The sequence below is a fragment of the Ipomoea nil genome, unplaced genomic scaffold (genome assembly GCF_001879475.1).
Source record: "Ipomoea nil cultivar Tokyo-kokei standard unplaced genomic scaffold, Asagao_1.1 scaffold2704, whole genome shotgun sequence".
NCBI classification, from domain to species: domain Eukaryota; kingdom Viridiplantae; phylum Streptophyta; class Magnoliopsida; order Solanales; family Convolvulaceae; genus Ipomoea; species Ipomoea nil.
Window position 1 is genome coordinate 45,547 of NW_017619132.1, and position 17,687 is coordinate 63,233.

Below are 17,687 nucleotides of genomic sequence, written 5' to 3' on the forward strand. Positions count from 1 at the left end.
TCCATCAATTCAGGCTTGGCTAGTGCTTTATATAGTTTGACTTGGTTAAACAATCCATATGAGTGCTTGATTAATTATTTTTTTGTAACAATTTATTGCTTCAAAATGCTAAAATTCAAAAAATTGCTAAAAGTAGTTTTTCGACAAATTTTTTGACAAAAATCATTTTGTATATAATCAGATATCAACTAACAATTAATTTATCAAATCTTTCTTTTACAATCAATTAATATTGTCAATTAATCAAACTTACTTACTAATCCAATCATCAGCTAAGAGCATTTGCCAAACACCTCCGTTAACTTTTATATATGACTGATGGCTGATTCGACTTGTCGCGTTTGAGGTTCGATCGCTCATCATTTCTTTTTTTCTTTCTTTAATAAATAAATCTCTTGTTTTTAGTAAAGACAAATAAAAAAACCATCCAAAAAGAAGATAGCCCCAAACTAGCGAATCCAAAGGTGAAGCGTCACATTCTCCAACCATTACAGATTTACAGATAAGACCAACAAATATATACTACGGTAGCTGCGACAATATCACCACAGCCTCAAAAACAACACAACAAATTGTTGTTCCAGGAAAACCCTAAAAACTTCAATTCTTCCTCCCCCATTTCCCTACTGCTGCACAAACCGAAGAAGCCTCATTTCTCATTATTTGCTATAGCAAGTTCAAAAAAAAAAAAAAAAAAAAAAAAAGAAGCTCAAACACGCACAGTACTATGGACTCCACAACCACAGGGACAGCACAGGTGACCCCTTCATCACAGCCTCCTTTCACAGGTATACGAGCTCCTCTCACTATTGATGATTCCGATGATTTCGAGTATTCTTCCTCATCTCTTAGTAATGGCGAAAACAACAGTAGCATTTCTGATGCTTACACTAGGTCTGCTTCTGAAGCTTCTATTAGCGGTGAGGATGGTTTTGACTCTAATTCTGAGATGGATTACTCTGACCGAGAACCAGGCCCAAATGACCAAACCCTTAACCACTTTGATTATAGGCCTTCTGTGGAATACTCAGAGGGTGAAAGTGTTGAAGTAAAGAGTAATCTCGATGAATTTGATGATGATTATATATCTTCTTTAACTGGCCCAGATGTTGGAAATGTGGGACATAGTGGTTTTAGACAAGGTATACCGATTGCCTTGTTGTCAGTGGACAATGATGATGATTCCGAAGGTAGTGTAGTAATGGAAGATTTCAATGATGGTTTCTCTGGCTCTGACCGCTCTGTTAGAGTTCCAACTTATACTACAGTGTTAGAGAGGATAGGAGGAAGTGCACCTAAAGTTAGAGTCCTCAATGTCGAAGGTGAGGAGTTAGAATGCAATGAGAATGCAATTGAACCAGATGTTGTAGTGGATGAAGGTGGGGTGGAAGATGAGAATGCCCAAGAAAAACAGGTTGTTGTAGTAGATTCAGTGTTGAGTGGTAAAACGAAGAGTTTGGTTTCTGATTATGTCCAACACCAAATTATTGCTCACTGCACTGTTCCTGATTCAGTGCCAGATTGTGATGTTGAAGAGATAAAAGTAGAATGTAGGGTGACAAGTAAAGAGCAGCTGGAATCCACTGGCATGCAATTAGAAGAAGATAGAGAGTTTGTGAACTTGGATATTGATTCTAAACTTCCTGTTGTTTTTAAGTGGGTAATTGAAGCAGAACCTAAGGAGTTTAATTTCTTCGGAATGGGGATTGCCAAAAGTAACTTACAGGTTGGAGAAACTGCTTGTCTCACTCAAATAGCTAAGAATGAGATCCAAGACAGCATAGTCAAGCAAGAAATCATTAAGGGTGATGAAGTTAAGAGCAGTGATGGTGCAGAAAATGTTCAAATATCAGCAGCCCAGGATCAGTTATTTCCCCTGAGTGGCACTGAAGTGGATACAACTCATGGACTTGCAGAAGGAGATGAGTTGTCAAGAGATTCCAACATTTCTCAATCTATGGCAATCAATTCCCTTCCAGAGTTACAGATAAATAATAATAAAGATGATAATTGTGCATTCAAATCAGTGGAAGATGAGGAAAATTCATTTTCATTCAACAACGATGATGGATTGACCTTTGAAGATTCTGGAGTGAAGGAAACCATCGATCAATCAGACTATCGGTTCAGCTGCCTGGATCATGTGCAGAATATAGATGGTGAAGTTATTACAGACTCAAATGGAGAGGTGGACACAATTGAAGAAAACAAAGAGAAAGAAACATTTGAAACTGCTGGATTAGGATCCACACTTGAACCTTCGGGGATTGTTTCCCAACTGAAGGATTCTAATATTTCTGCTCCTTCAGATCATTCAGTTGAACATAAAGCACAAGGAATCTTAAGTGAAGCAGAAAGGAGTAGACTTGAGAAGATACAGCAGTTGCGCTTAAAATTTTTGCATCTAATCCACAGACTAAATCAGCCTCCTGAAGATTCCATAGCTGCACAGGTTTTTAGTTGTCTAGCACTTGCTACAGGGAAGCCATTTGCTCAAACAGAAGCACTGCAGTTTGAATCAGATGGTAGGAACAACCTGAACTTGTCTTTGAATGTCTTGGTTATTGGGAAAACTGGAGTTGGCAAGAGTGCTACTATAAATTCCATTTTCCATGAAGACAAAGCAGTGACTGATGCATTTAAACCTGCCACAACCACTGTGAAGGAGATGGTTGGGACATTGGAGGGAGTCATAGTTAGAGTCTTGGACACTCCCGGTCTCAGATCTTCCATCGCAGAACAAATATATAACCGCAAAGTGCTGCTGTCTATAAAGAAGGCCATGAAAAGATGCCCTCCAGATGTTATCCTTTACGTTGATCGTCTGGATACACAAACTAGAGATCTTTGTGATTTGCCATTGTTGAAATCCATCACCACATATCTTGGTCCATCAATATGGGAGAAAACCATTGTTACCCTGACCCATGCAGCTTCAAGTCCTCCTGATGGATCAACTGGGAAACCCTTAAGCTATGAAATGTTTGTGGCTCAGAGATTGCATGCTATTCAGGAGTTGATTAAACATTCTGTTGGTGATTTGCATATAATGAATGCTGGTTTGATGAATCCAATATCTCTGGTAGAAAACCAGTCTTTATGTATGAGAAACGGAAATGGACACAGAGAAAATTGGAGATCTCAGCTACTGGTCTTGTGTTACTCAATGAAGATTGTGTCAGAATTAAGTAGGGATCCTTTGGACCCTGACTTTGAAATGTGTTGGCCTCCTCTTACATATTTCCTATCTTCTGTACTCCAATACAATGTTCATCCAAACTGTGAAGGTGAGGATGTGGACTCAGACAGTAATAGTAAGCCAGCATATTTGTCTAATTCAGGCAAAGAAGATGAAAATGAGGGTGAATCATCAAGCAGAATTCATACTGGACCTATTTTCAAGTTGCGTGGATGGGACTGTGATTATGGATATGATCAACCTACCCTTATATGGGGAAGAAGGTGTAAAGTAGGCGTTAGGGCGGAGATGAACAAGAAGCTAAATGGTGGGATATGCATCAGGACAAGCAGCTCGGATTATAGTCAGATTGGTATACTATGTATAATAATAACAGTAGTGAAAGACATAATAAGGAAGATCTATCCTCAGGAGTTGTAGTAGTTGTAATGGTGTTGTTATATGTTAAAGATGTGGCCAGCCGGCCAGGGTCTGTTTTTGATTAATTTTACACCTTTATTTATTTTTGAGAAAACACCTTTATATTTTAACTTACTATATCAGACCACAAAAAATTACAGGACCCAAGAATATTTATGTTCAATAGTAACAAAAATAAGTGAGTAAATATCCAAGGAATAAGGGTTAAATAGGTCACCCAATTGCACACCAAAATGTAATTAGGCTATCGAATTAAAAAACAATGTAATTAGGTCCATGTTTAAAAAAAAAAAAAAAAGGACGGCTGGAGACGACCTTCGTCTCCTGGCCATGGAGACGAAGCGGCGAAAGTCCCGTTCGTCTTCGGCCATTGAGACGATTCATTTGCGGTCATTTTTTTTAATTAATTATTTTATTTAAAATTATTTTGTTATTTGCGGTCATTTTTTTTAATTAATTATTTTATTTAAAATTATTTTGTATGGATAAGTATAAATAATATATGGGCTCATTTTGTTACAATCAAGGAGTCTCGGTAAAGCTCATAATTGAAAAATAAAATATCTTTTTTCTCAAAATTAAATAGGAGAAGAGAAAATATCAAAATGATTTTAATGGAGAGAGGTAAGGATACCATTTATTTAAAATAATAATAATGGAAAAAGTTAACTTATTAAGGACCAAAAATAGAAATTATTGTATTTTACTCCGTATATTGTTGCGGAAAAATGCCAACAAGAACTAAAACAACTGTAACACAATGTAGGCAAGAAGAAACAGAGCAGTTACGCCTTTGGTTAAGCTAAGTTAGTAAGGTGAGATTGGAACCCGTCCCGTCCCCAGAGGGAGGCAAGAGCAGACGGAATCCTCCCACGCGCGCACTCCTTCAAAATATATCTCCCGATGAGGAGGTAATGGTTGTTGCAACCCTAATTCTCCGATGACGATGTTGAAGAGGTACTCCACTCGCGCTTGCACTTGGAACATCATCGGAATTCCTGATCAGGTACTTAATTTCATTTCTAAATGAAATCCAGCAAAGCCGTTGCTTCATCGCACGGTCAGAAACAACAATGCTTAGGCCAAAACGCTAAGGTCATACACTGGGAAGATTACCAGCAACAGCTGGCTCGCCTCTGCAGTCTCACCTCTGCCGTCAATGAAGCCAATCAGAAGAAGCAATTCTTTTGCCAAAAGCTCCACTCCAGCATACAGGTAAGCCTTTTAAAAACAATATATAAGCCTAGTTTTTCACATTATCTCCCTTTTAGTTCCTCTGAGCGTCCAAACAACCCGATCGAAACAACTTTTTTTTTTTTGGTTGATAGAAAAATGATCAAACAAATGAACAATTACTGAAACTCCTCATAAATTGAGATATCATTGGATTTTATTGGGTTCAAGTAAGCTATTTGACAGTGAATTGTTCTTTACAGTCTGTTAAGCTAATCAGGAGTTTAACAGAAGACTTGATAATTAAAAGCAATGTGATGTTATGCCTTTTATTAGAGCTGCCAGGACGGAAACTTAAGTACAATAAGAAATAGTTTCTCAAGCAAGGGGTGTTTTAGCTAGACTGCAATTGTGGGTGGAGACTGACAAAATAATGTAATAAGGTCTATTGGCTTCACTTATCATCAAGGATAATTAAAGAAACCTTAATAAGAAGTTTGGCTTCTGTATCATGGTCTCCAGGTGGAAGAAGAGTCGTTGAACCGTTCAAATGAGCTTGACGAGATGAGAGAAAAATTGGAATCTCGAAAGTTTGTAATGGGAAACATGTCAATGGATTCAAAGGTTTTGAAAGAGAAAGTCCAGAAGCGAGAGGAGCAACTTAGTAATGAGATCAGGTCTCTGTCGGTTGCTGGAAATGCTCTTTCTTTAGCTCGCAATCACTTGCAGGTGTCATAACTTGTATATTTTTCAAGTTTTAAGTTTAACTTAATGCATTACTGGATCACTGCTTCCATGTTACACCTATTGTGATTTGGCACTAGTTATCTTCCTCATGACAATTCAAAATTGGAATATAGTACTCTTTTTACTAAGAAATCAATTTTTGAGCAATAAAGGAAAAAAAAGGCTAACAAATATGTAGTATGTGACATTTTAATACTATGTTTTTATTTTCTTCTCCCTTGTTTGCCTGTGTCAAAATCTGCTAGCATTTTTAATGGCTCATGGAGGTCCACTTTTTTTTTTTTTTTTTTTTTTTTTTTTTTTTTGTTTTCATTTGAACAGAGAAAAGCTTTATATTTTGATTGTCAGTAATTTAGGATTGGTATTTGCTTCTCTTATTCTTCCTTTAAGAAAGGTGAGAAATTTTGTTTATACCTTGGTACAGGATGTGAGTAGATCACTTGCTGGGGGAACTAGTTATGGCTATCTCAAATACTTGAAGAGATTGCAGAGATTGCTGAGGTTGAGAGAACAGTATATGGTATCACAAGTTCAAGTGCTTTATCCTGTGAAGACAGTGATTGGTTATTCACCAGAACAAGAATTTGGATCATTTGCCGGTGCTATCAAATCAGGTATTAAATCTTATGATAACCTACTGGTTATTGTCTGTTTGTTGGATGCTGCATGTTTTGCCTTCTCTGTCTATTGGATGCTGCATGTTTTTCCTGCTGTCTATTGGATGCTGTTTGTTTTAGTTCTGAATAATTTGGCTGTCATTACCTCGTGTTGAAGTTTTAACTCTATTTTTGCTTTTAAGGTGATTCTACCAGAGAAAAAGGTGTTGATCAAGGACCCCTAACAATTGCGGGTCTACATCTTACTATGGTTCCTTTTACAAAGATGGGTCTTTTCACTGATAAGAAGGCGGTTCAGAGGTCTGCAACTGCTCTAGGACATGTTGCACATGTGTGTTCTTTCTCTTTTCTCATATTTAATAAATAGCTGTTCCTTTTTTCTTTTTTTTTTTTTTTTTCCTTTTTTCTTTTGGCAAGAATCAGCTGTTTTGTTGTTTACTAAAAATGGTGGCCTGTTTGGATTTAATATCTTATAAAATCTTCCGACAACCAACCATAACCTTTTACTCCCTCCGTCCGTCCCATTTTATGTCTGGTACGGTTAATAAGGCTTGATTGAAGTTATTATTAATTTAATTTTTCATAATATTAAGTTTATTATTAGAGTGTAAAATTTATATATTTAGAAACTACATTAATAGTACTATTAAACAAGAAAAATCAAATTAAAATAATTTTAAAATACTAAAAAAAAAAAAAAAGTTAAGAAGAAAGAGTTGGCTTGACCAATGAATAATAAGCATGACAAGTAAATGAGACAGAGGTAGTACTTCTCTGTCATAGTGAAGTTCTCTTTCTTTGATCTGTCTTATCTCTGCTTTTGCGCTGTACTTATTGATTTTGTTGAATGATCTTATCACAGGCTGTTTTACTTATTGCTTCCTATTTACAAGTTCCTCTTCGCTATCCTTTGCGGTTAGGAGGTTCTCGATCATATATTCGTGATTATGCACCTTCGGTTGAGCCTTCATCATCTGATATGGCATCGAATTCATCAGTCACCTCAAATTCAAATCAGATGGAATTTCCTCTGTTTTTAGAAGGGCAAGATTCAACAAGAGCAGCTTATGCTGTGTTCTTGCTAAATAAGGTTAACTTCATCTTCATGTACTTGTGTTTTCTTTATGTCTAATTGCTTATGAAAAAGTCTAGAAAAGTAAATTTGAAGCGTATGCCGTTTTGTTGGGTGAGAGAGCTAATAGCATGCCCCTTGGAGTTGTCTAGCTATATAATTTGTTGACACTTACAAAAGTGTGAAATTTTCATTTTGCTCAACTTATAGAGAAAGTTTGCATTTGGATATGTGGTGTGGTAGACGGAATGAGTAATATACTTGCTGAGTAGTATCTTTTAGCCTGATTGTTTTCTTCTGATAGCGCTTAAAAATGGTGTCTTATTGTAGTAAGACTTGAAATTATTTGACATTTTTGTTTTTGTCCGGATTGTAGGATCTAGAGCAGCTGGTGAATTATATTGGCGTGACAAGTTTAGGGCCACGTCATGTACTTGCGAATTTAAAAGAACTTGTGAGGACCATTTTGTCTCCGAAGTACATAGATACATGAGGGAGGAGTGATTCCAGGATTAATTGTAAAAGTCTGAATATGTTGATGTATTTTGAATAGGTATAGGTGCCAATTTTCAAAGGAATGGACCTTTCTTTCCCTGAGTTGTTACATGTAACCAGACAGATTTATTACTGGTTTTTATTGCAGTAACCCACTTGAGTATAGTGCAAATAGTTATGCCATGGACCCGGTTCACCTTGTAAGGTGGACTCGGGTCAAAATACACAATTTATATAATGAATGTTCACAGTTTACATACTGAATGTTCATAATTCAAATTGTGGATATTTAGTATATAAAATTGTAAACATTCAGTATATAAATTGTGAATTTTTGAACCCGGTTCCACCTTGGGTCCATGATAAGTGCGTTTTTGTCTATATTTTTACCCCTTCTTGAACCCATTTTATTTGTGAATTGTTTACAAACTTGTGTGAAATGTGATTAAGTTATGTTGGTTTTATTTCAAGGTGCAATCATTCACAACAAGTGAGAAATTCAATGATTTTTTGAAAGATCCTAACAATTCTTGGACCAAGAGATCAATCAAAGAGTTTGGAATGCATTTAGGAATTTCAAGAGTACCGTACGCCCATCCATCAGTCCATCCAAGATCTGAAAAAAGAAGCAGGTGGCGTACGCCCTGTCGTACGCCCGTACGCATGCCAGTACGACCATTCCAGTGTTCACTGGAAATGCACCCAAAATGGTACTGCCTGGCGTATGCCCATCCCTGAGGGCGTCCCACTGTGCTCTGCTCTATTTAGGCGCGTTTTTGGGTCATTTCAACTCGGTTTTGACCCATGGTTGAGCCCTAGCTTCTCTCTTTCACTTCCTTTTATATTGTAGTGTTAGATTAGGTTTAGATTTAGGTTTCTTAACATTTTTCAAGCTTGTAATCAAGAATTCAACACTTGGATTCCAAGATTCACCATCTATTTCTTAGTGAAGTTTTCTTTTCCCTTTTATCTCTTTATCTTGCAATGTTTATGTTTTACATTTATGTTTTTGTGTTCTTTATGCTATTGAATCATGAGTAGTTAGTTTATGGACTTGAGTTAGGGTTGTATTATCTATCTTGATGCTTGATTTGTGATTATTGCAAAAAGGGGAAGAACTCCAACTTAGGGTTCATGTGTTTGTGAAGGTTTTGTATTTACATCTTGTTAATGTTTGATGTACACATTCATTAGCTTGTTTTTGGAGGATTCCTTGCCTCAACGAGAGTTGGGTGATGAATCCAAGCCACCCCTTGCATAGACCCGATTTCTTCCTACGAAAATATGAGAAATTGGGGGCTTTAGATGCTTTGTGTGCTTGATGGACTTGGAATTGATTCACCACGAAGGTGGGGTGATTCCTTGTTTATTAATCATGAGAATGGTTCGTAGACTAGGATACCTACGTGCATTCCGGCTTGATTCCTTGGTTACTTGTTCTCCCTAATCCCTTAGGTTGTTAAAGTATTTAGATGATAATGCTCCCTAACTTGAGTCCTATTTCTTTATTTTGTGTTTATCTTTGTGTATATGTGTTAGTCTTATCATTTTCTTAACCTTGTAGTTTACTTAGCTTCTTGTTGATTTCCATATGCTAGTGCCTAGTTTATTGTGATTGCATATTGCGTGCCATATCCCCCAATCCCCTGAGGACGATATAACACACCCGAGCTCACATCTTATTTTTGCTACATCAGTCCACATAATAATTTGCTAGTATGGTGTGACTTGCGTTCACAAGAGGTTGTTGTTCTCTAAGGGTAGTGTGTGGGTGACTTGTGTTCACAAGAGGTTGTTCTCTAAGGGTAGTGTGTGGGTGAAGGCCAAAGAGCAGGATTCAAGTCAAACACTAGTCATGTAAAAGCTAAGCCCAATTGAAATAAGTGGTGATATGATCCTAAGGGTAGTGACAAGAAGTAAACATGTAAGCAATAAAACAGCAATTTAAAAAAAAAAAAAAAAAAAAAAAGTAAATAGAGGAAATGATTCGGAATTGGTTGAATCTTGACAAGATGTTAACAGGTGGGATATGCATCAATAACAATTCTCATAGTCATAATTCATAACAAACTTGAATTTCATTTTCATGATAGTTTAAACCTTACTATGGACAAATACCAAACATATAGCATATAAGGTCCCTCTTGTTCTTCTATTCTCATAGTAAAACTAAGAGGGTGTTCTATTTTCATAACAACAACACATCCAAAATTTCAAAGTAAATTTTATGCACCACTTCTCATAACTCCCGGACCATGGCTCTTGTACATTTAAATGGCTTCAAAACTCATTCAGAGATGCTTAACATCATTTTTTATTATGTCTCTAACATCAATATCAAAATCTATGTACTTCTATCGTAGTTGTCATTATTACTAGTCTAAAATGATTATTATTCCCAATTTTTGCTAAACACAGAATTTAATGTCACTCGACTTCTAACTCACATATTATTTAGATTGGTCCACCCTTCACTGATTATAATCCAAGTGAATTTTGGTCCTAGCCTCCCTCCTCCCTCCCTCCCATTACAAATTCCTAACTAGGAACGAAGTTGTGTGTTAGAGCTTTATGTTGTTTTTGTAATTCAAAAAGTTGTTCCTATTTTTGGTTCAACATCAGACAATATAATATAATATAATACTCCGTAATCCGTACTGTAATATAATAATAATAATAATAATAATAATAATAATAATAATAATAATAATAATAATAATAATAATATTAATGGGCTGGGCCTGGACTGGCCTATTTACTCGGGCTAAGTGTTTGGTTAGGTCCAGTCGTACAGAGAGGTTCCTAAGATCTGGTTTCATTCAACTCCCCTCCCCTTCCCTTAGTCATCGCATTCCTCCAGAATCGACTCGCAGAGAGACACAGAGAGAGAAGAAGAAGAATCGAAGATGATATACAGAAAGTGGAGTCTGCTAACTGGCCCAACGTCTATCGTCGGCGCGGTCGTCGGCGCCGTCGTCGTGGGACACCTTATCTTCTCCCAAAGTGTAACTCCCTTTTTTTCGATTCCTCAGTTTTCTTATTCCTCGTATTGATTTACGGTATTCAAAATACATGCTTATGTGTATGATGATATCAATCTCATGTAGGTTCTTATTTCGTTTTGATGGATCGCCGATATATAGCAAGGATTGTGACTTTTTCCCTTCATCTTGTCTGAAATTCCAGTTTTATTTGATTGCTTTGGGATTGATTTGTGTTTGCATCTGTAATTATTTAACACTTTTGCCTACTTTAATTGATTAATCCATTTACCGGCAAAAGGTCGGGCACATGTTCAACCATTAGCCATTTTCTTTCCTTAATTGCCGCCTTAATTCATAGAAATTGTTTGATAAGGTTCTGTTGTTTCCCTGTGAGCTGTATGTCGAACTCAATGTTGTTTCTGGTCCTATTCTTCCCGTTTTGGTGATGGTGAATGGAAGGCATATTTGATAGGATGGAATGATTATATTTTCCCTAATGTTGTTTTTCATTTAAATATCCCATTAGTTTTTATTAGGATTGCTCAGGAAATGTCTCTCTCTCTCTTTACTCAGTACTGCAAATGAGTACCCATTACTTTCAATTCTTGATAATTTAGTTGTCTTGCAGAGTTGTTTTTTGTCTAGTTATTCATTCTTCATAGCATTTTAATCTTTAGATTAGTTTGGGAAAAGAACCATCTATGTATTCATTATTGCCCATAAGCTGCCTGCATTTTGGAGCTTGGTCCTACTACCTATTGTGGAATGGTATCACCAGGGTTTAAAGATAGTTAGTTACATATATTCAGCCTTGCTAATTGCTATTGGGACATACTGGCTTAGATAGGGGTCATTATTTCATCTTGGGATACATTGCTTGTTGCATGTTTTGCTTATCTCTATTTAGTGTGTACAACAGAAACTAATGTTCATTTGCTGGCCAAATTTACAGGATCCAGCCATTAAGCCGAAGCCAAGAAACTCAGAGACACTGGCTTCAAGCAAGTAGGAAAAGAAAGTAGTAAGGGATTTGGTTTCGGCTTTATTTGATGATCTGATCTTCAACTGGATTGAGGGTTTCTCCATGTATTTTGTGTTAGTCCAAACTTTTGCATTGGAGTTGGGCTTAATGCTCATCTCTCTCAATAAGATATACTTCAAATGAGTTGATGACTTGATAATGCCTGCTTTTGCTTAGGCTGATGTTCTTCAGTTTATTGTAATACTTAGTGGCTCTATGACGTGGATTGCTTGGCGGTTTATATCCCTCTTATTCCTATTATTATATTATAAATAAATAAATAAATTCACATATTTTTTGTCTGAAGCTTTCTCCCCTCCATTCCTTAAACCATAAATAATACTCCGTATTCTTCTATTCATCGTCTATATACCTTGTTAGTACAATGCCAAACTTTCCCACACGATGACTTGTTTGGGTTTATGAAAACTCACAAGTTATACTTAATTGCCTTTGGAACATGCTTTAAAAATTTTTATGTCAATTTTTCATAATCACAATCATTTTCCATTACAGAGTACTTACTATAAAGAGCAATTGCACAACCCCTAAGAGAGCACAACCCTGACAAATTAACTAACACAATCCAAACTAAAAATTACACACACTTGAGTATAGTTAGCACCATTTTACACTTGTTGATTGCTGCAACAGTTACTAGGAGGACAGACAAATTTGTAACTTTACATAATATAATGCAATTGTCAGTCTGGTCCTGTCAACCCGCTGCATACTTCTGGGCCCAGCTCCTGGCAGTTGCTTCATACTTTGCTCTATCTGTCTTGTACATGTGGGCAATCTCTGGGACCAATGGATCATCAGGGTTTGCATCTGTTAAAAGCGAACAGATCGAAAGCAACACCTGAAAGAAATGTAAAGAACCTTCCCCACCTTAAGAAACGGGATTCAGGAATTTATCATGTACAGGAAATTAACAAACTTGAATTATTCAAGAATCAAGCACACCAAAAGTGAATAATGAATGATTCAAACCAGAACCAGTGATTATTATTTTATTAAGCTTTGGGTCCAAGTCTACAAGATGCAAAAATCTTGTGCAAAACCCTTGATGCTATAGTGCTGTTTCAAACAAGATTACTATTGGAAAAACCTTGATTCTACTCTTTAAGTGCTCTTTCAGATCATTCAATTACACTTGATGAGTGCCTATGATGAGATAGAGAAACATAAAACGGGAGAAGATGAACTGAAAAAAAGAGGAGCAATTGACTGGAGGAAGACACCCAAAAGCTAATAAAAAGGTTTAGGGGGTGGCTCGTTTTTCTTTTTAAATTGTTATTATCATTTTATAAGTTAGGGAGGTGATTTCAGACACGGGAAATTTAATTTCAATTGCCATGATGTGTTGCAATAATTCTTGGCAACATAGTAAGCAAACTGCAATCTCAAAACCTTGGAAATAGTTAGCGCAGGGCTCCATTGCTCCTTCAAGATATCAAGGCAAATGCTACCATTGCTGTTAATATTAGGGTGGAATACCTTTGTCCTAAAAGCAACCTGAAGCAGATGTAACATTACATTTACGAATACATAATTGAAATCTGCAAGAAGCACCAAAATATATAAAGTAATAAAAGTGCAATTTTTATTAGGAAAAAGAAGGGGCAGGCACTCATCTTCCAAGTAAAAATACATCACACATTCAGAGCATTCCAATTCCAAGTTACAACAAACATCTTATAGTAGATTTTGATTTCATATTGATGGAAATTTGATCTCAGAGACACTTTCATGCTTGAGTTTCCTCCAAGGAACTACCAAAGACATTCTACCCCTTTCCATTGCAACAAACATCTGATAGTACGCCCATGGTGGGGAAGGCAGATTAAACGGGTTTCACATGGATAATGATCTAAAAAATCCTTTTTAATTTATTTTATTTTCCTTATCCCTGTTCCTTAAGTAAGTAACTCATTCATACACAACCACTGTACAGTTTCAGTACTAAGAAATAGGAACAATTAGGCCATGGCAATAATAACAATATAAAGCCAGGGGGTCTCACCAGGCAGGGTAGTTTTCCAAACTGAAAAATCATCACATAACCACAGAGTGAATTTTCTACTTTTTAAAATAGCAAAGCAAACAAACAAGAGAATGGTAATGCAAAACAGCAGAGACCAAAAGTTGTTACCTTTGGAGGCTTAAATGGATAATCAGGGGGGAAATGAATAGTAACCAGAAACAACCCCCCTGCATATGGACTATCTGGGGGACCCATTATAGTTGCTTGCCAGTGAAACATGTCCTCGCCGACAAGTCCTGTTCAACAGGTAACACAAATGGAAGATGTTATCATCTTCTCTTCTTAAGGAAGGTAAGTTCAACATATATTAGCAATCCTCTAGATTAAAGCATTCTGCACAACCACTTGTTTATATATATCATGAAAAAATGATACAAAACACTAACTATAAACCATGAAGCACTATTCCTGAGGGACACTAAAATGCACACGAATATGATCTCAGTACAACAACTAGCCAGCTAACGGAACCACAGACCATCCAAAAATCGATTCTTGCAAGGAAGCACGAAAGCTAAAAATTAAACAAAAAAAATTACATTTTTAGAGAAACACATAGATGAATAGGAGCATACCAGCGCTACATGAGGTAGGAGGATCTTTCTGAAGATCCTTGAGCTCCTTCAAGATCCGTTTCGAAGCCATCGTTCAAAAAGGCTCCTAGGAATCCAAGAGATCAGCTCCGATCTGATGGTTATTATATATATAAATACATGACAAAAATGAAAACCTAGATCAGATAACATCGGAAAAAAAAAAAGAAGAAAAAAAGTCAAACAATTCGAACTTGCACAAGAATATCTACACAGACCAACCTGACGATAGATTCGAGACCAAAAAAATGGAATGATTCACTGCGTTGTTTCCTCTTCCTCTTTGACTGGCCTGGCAGTTGGCCATTAATATGACTTTCTTATTTTTATTTGTATTTTCTTTAATAACCATTCATTTTTATGTGTTTTTTGGTTGACAAGAGAACTGAAATCCTCCAAACACTAAATAACTCATGACCTTTAATATAAAAATTATGTTTCAAGTATTTATACTGGATTATTTTTGTCAGAACATTCACTTTTATCTTAAAATATATTCATCTTTTAGATGAAATGTAAAATTACGTGATTCACGTCTTTTGCTTGTTATCACTATTATCAATCAATTAATCAATCAATCACTCATTACCATTGAGTAAAAAATAAATAAATTCTGCAATAAATATTTAGAAAGTAAAGCTAACACAGTACGATATATCAACAGTTGCTACTATCTAATCTCATCAGTTTAAGAATTTAGAGATGGAGAGCACAAAAAACACATCCGTCAAACAAATAACAAATCACCCAACTTAATTTAATTGTCTAAAAGAAGAGAATTGCAAGCTAGGCTATCATTGCCGCATCAGTTATAAGAGCTAGCTAGCATCAATCAAGGACTTAGTTGTACTATCGACCTCTTGTCATCATATCGATGATCTTAGCTAAAGTTATCTCGATCTTCCAATCCAGATGTATATGATGTTCTTGCTTAGCTTATTGTTCTGCAGTCTCAATCTCCTGCAACTTCAACTTCAACTTCAACTTGCACTTGATCTGATCTACTACTAAGCTCTTTGAAAATGCATGTGATATATAGAACGCACACACACACTTGATCTGATCTACTATATAGAATGCAATCAATTAAGTGCATAAATACCACTAGAGTTAGCAGCAGAGTTTTCAAGCTTCCTTCACCAATATATTATACATATAGAAGCCTGTCCATCTGCTCCAGATAATAAACATGGCAACGAATGAAAATGCAAAATGCACATTCTAATGCATTTATATATTGTTCACATATATTTAGTATAAATAACCCAACAGGGTAGCTCAAGTGGCAAATGAGCTCTCTTTGTGGGGAAAAATTTCGGGATAACCGGGTTCGATCGATCAAGCAGCTAATAATCAATCCAAAACGCGCGTACCCATATTAATTTCACTTTTATCAAACCAACATTATATAAATAAATGAATTTATACAATTAATTAATTAATACTAACCACTGCACACTACACTTATGAATGTGAAGAAAAGAAAAACACCCCAATTAAATCTAAATGAATTGAAGATGAGAAAACATGCATGCATAATTGATTTTGAAGCTAAGCTAAGCTAATTAAGGGACGTAGCTATCTTCAATAACTGGTTCAGTTCTGATTCTTGTTGCGTAAGGCATTCTACTCCTCCCTACCCACACCGTATTCAAAGCCTCACTCTTTTCACTCTGTTTCTGCATTCTCCCAACTCTTTTCTGCTTCACTACTCTATACATCATAATAATCCCCACAAAAATCAATCCCATTACTCCAACTCCAAATCCTACTGCCCACCATTTCCATTTCCATTTCTTTTCCTCCTCCTCCTCCTCCTCCGCCATAGGAATCACAAGGGTGAAATGCCCTTGTCCCCGCGCAACACACAACCCATCCACCCTCACATTGCTGAATTCCATTGTACCGCCATTTATCCCAAAACGCACACATTTCATGCCCGCCAAAGATGATCTATTATTATTATTGGGAAAATGGACTAGAATCCGATCCTTCATTAATCTAAACTCATCTATCCTTCTGTGACTTGAAGAAGGACCAATAATGTCTGCATCGTAGCCTAGCAAGCCTACCACGGGAGCAACAAGAGTGTAGTTAGGGACGTTGTAGTAGGAAGACGACCAGTTTCCAAGATTGACAAACACTATATTCATTCTCCTCATGAAGGGAACCGGCAATATATTAGGAGGAATATGGAAGAGGCTAAAGTTAGCCCCCCTTTTCCAAAGACTACCACTTCTAAACCGAACAACAGAGGCTTCCATGCCAGAAAAGTTAGCCGGCAGAACAACATCATACAATCTACCTGTGCGCCTATTAGATGCGTTCTTAAGTGCATGCTGCCCAATAAATGAATCCAATGTCTGCCGATCAAACGTTTGTTGCAATCCTCGTACGAGTAAAGATGGCCACAATAACACGCAGGATATAACCAATTGGATGATGCGCCGCCGCAGCACGTTTCCTGCATAATTCCCCATTTATCAATGGGAATATTATCTTCAACAATCCTACCTACTTCTATAACTGACTATACGAACCTATCGTGCTGTTAAGATTATTTGGGTGATTTGTACTCATCCAAATGTAACAATATGCAAAACATATTGTGAATGCAGGGCCGGCGGTTAGATTATAGTACATTTGGACTACGACTATAAGGTGGTTTGACGGAGTTATGTTAGAGATCAATTAACAGTTTGGTATTACTAATAATTTGTTTATTTTTATCTGTTTATATATTTTTTTTAAATTCATCTAATCAAATGCCACATGGAATACTTTTATATTTAATAATATAATTATATTTAGATTTGTCATTGTTGACACTAATGTACAAGCATTTGGGAACATACAGTCATACAGACCAATTATGTTGCATCTCTAAATTTATCTCTTCCACCGATCTCCTGGGTAGGAGCAATGAGGAACCTTTAAGTTTAATTCAGGGTTCAACTTTTTTAGGAATAAGGTTCAAATTGGCCACTGAACGTAACCTGAAAATGCAATTAGGCCACTGAACGAAAATAAAGTGCAATTAGGCCACTGAACACTCCAAAAACGTGCAATTAGGCCACTGAACTCTCCAAACGTATGCAATTTCACCGGATAGCAGGTTACCATCAATTTTAGCAAGTTACCTGCTTACGTGGCAGCTGAGTTGGCATTTTTAATAAATTTTAAATAATTTTTAATAATTAATTTTAATAATAAATTTTATAAAAAATTGAAAAAAAATAAATAATAAATAAAATAAAGTCGTTTTTATTTTTTAAAAAAAAATTAAATAAAAATTTATTAAAAAATATTTAAAATTTAT

At 36.2% G+C, this 17,687-nt stretch overlaps 3 protein-coding genes and 1 long non-coding RNA gene across 5 annotated transcripts; 3 read left to right on the top strand and 1 right to left on the bottom strand.

Annotated features, from left to right (window-relative positions):
* The first annotated feature begins 500 nt into the window (after positions 1-500).
* Positions 501-3,734, top strand: LOC109155796 (translocase of chloroplast 159, chloroplastic-like). 2 transcript variants are annotated; one of them, XM_019303450.1, is made up of 3 exons: positions 501-680; positions 712-1,435; positions 1,505-3,734. In XM_019303450.1, the coding sequence occupies exons 2-3, from the start codon at positions 728-730 to the stop codon at positions 3,617-3,619; spliced, it is 2,823 nt and encodes a 940-aa protein (XP_019158995.1). In that variant the 5' UTR covers positions 501-680; positions 712-727; the 3' UTR covers positions 3,620-3,734. The 2 variants fall into 2 exon arrangements, with proteins under 2 accessions (XP_019158995.1, XP_019158994.1); XM_019303449.1 differs by having other exon boundaries at positions 712-3,734.
* Positions 3,735-4,342: 608 nt separating this feature from the next.
* Positions 4,343-7,886, top strand: LOC109155802 (UV radiation resistance associated protein-like). Its single transcript, XM_019303457.1, has 7 exons — positions 4,343-4,576; positions 4,657-4,834; positions 5,315-5,521; positions 5,964-6,153; positions 6,339-6,487; positions 7,019-7,246; positions 7,605-7,886. The coding sequence occupies exons 1-7, from the start codon at positions 4,560-4,562 to the stop codon at positions 7,719-7,721; spliced, it is 1,086 nt and encodes a 361-aa protein (XP_019159002.1). The 5' UTR covers positions 4,343-4,559; the 3' UTR covers positions 7,722-7,886.
* A 2,613-nt stretch (positions 7,887-10,499) lies between these two features.
* On the top strand, positions 10,500-11,994 carry LOC109155807. The gene is made up of 2 exons (XR_002049931.1): positions 10,500-10,728; positions 11,660-11,994. It is a non-coding gene; the product is annotated as an uncharacterized LOC109155807 (long non-coding RNA).
* Positions 11,995-12,283: 289 nt separating this feature from the next.
* Positions 12,284-14,700, bottom strand: LOC109155804 (ubiquitin-conjugating enzyme E2 28-like). The gene is made up of 5 exons (XM_019303459.1): positions 14,591-14,700; positions 14,351-14,462; positions 13,884-14,011; positions 13,142-13,246; positions 12,284-12,590 (listed from the first exon to the last, which is right to left on the bottom strand). The coding sequence occupies exons 2-5, from the start codon at positions 14,418-14,420 to the stop codon at positions 12,447-12,449; spliced, it is 447 nt and encodes a 148-aa protein (XP_019159004.1). The 5' UTR covers positions 14,421-14,462; positions 14,591-14,700; the 3' UTR covers positions 12,284-12,446.
* Between the last annotated feature and the right edge of the window lie 2,987 nt (positions 14,701-17,687).

Coding starts and splice junctions, on each gene's coding strand:
- LOC109155796 (XM_019303449.1), top strand. CDS start 728: ATGGACTCCACAACCACAGGGACAGCACAGGTGACCCCTTCATCACAG.
- LOC109155802 (XM_019303457.1), top strand. Junction 4,835..5,314: donor AGCTCCACTCCAGCATACAG/GTAAGCCTTTTA, acceptor CATGGTCTCCAG/GTGGAAGAAGAGTCGTTGAA. Junction 7,247..7,604: donor CTGTGTTCTTGCTAAATAAG/GTTAACTTCATC, acceptor TCCGGATTGTAG/GATCTAGAGCAGCTGGTGAA.
- LOC109155804 (XM_019303459.1), bottom strand. CDS start 14,420: ATGGCTTCGAAACGGATCTTGAAGGAGCTCAAGGATCTTCAGAAAGAT. Junction 14,012..14,350: donor TCCTACCTCATGTAGCGCTG/GTATGCTCCTAT, acceptor CCTGTTGAACAG/GACTTGTCGGCGAGGACATG. Junction 12,591..13,141: donor CTGCGCTAACTATTTCCAAG/GTTTTGAGATTG, acceptor CATTTCTTTCAG/GTGTTGCTTTCGATCTGTTC.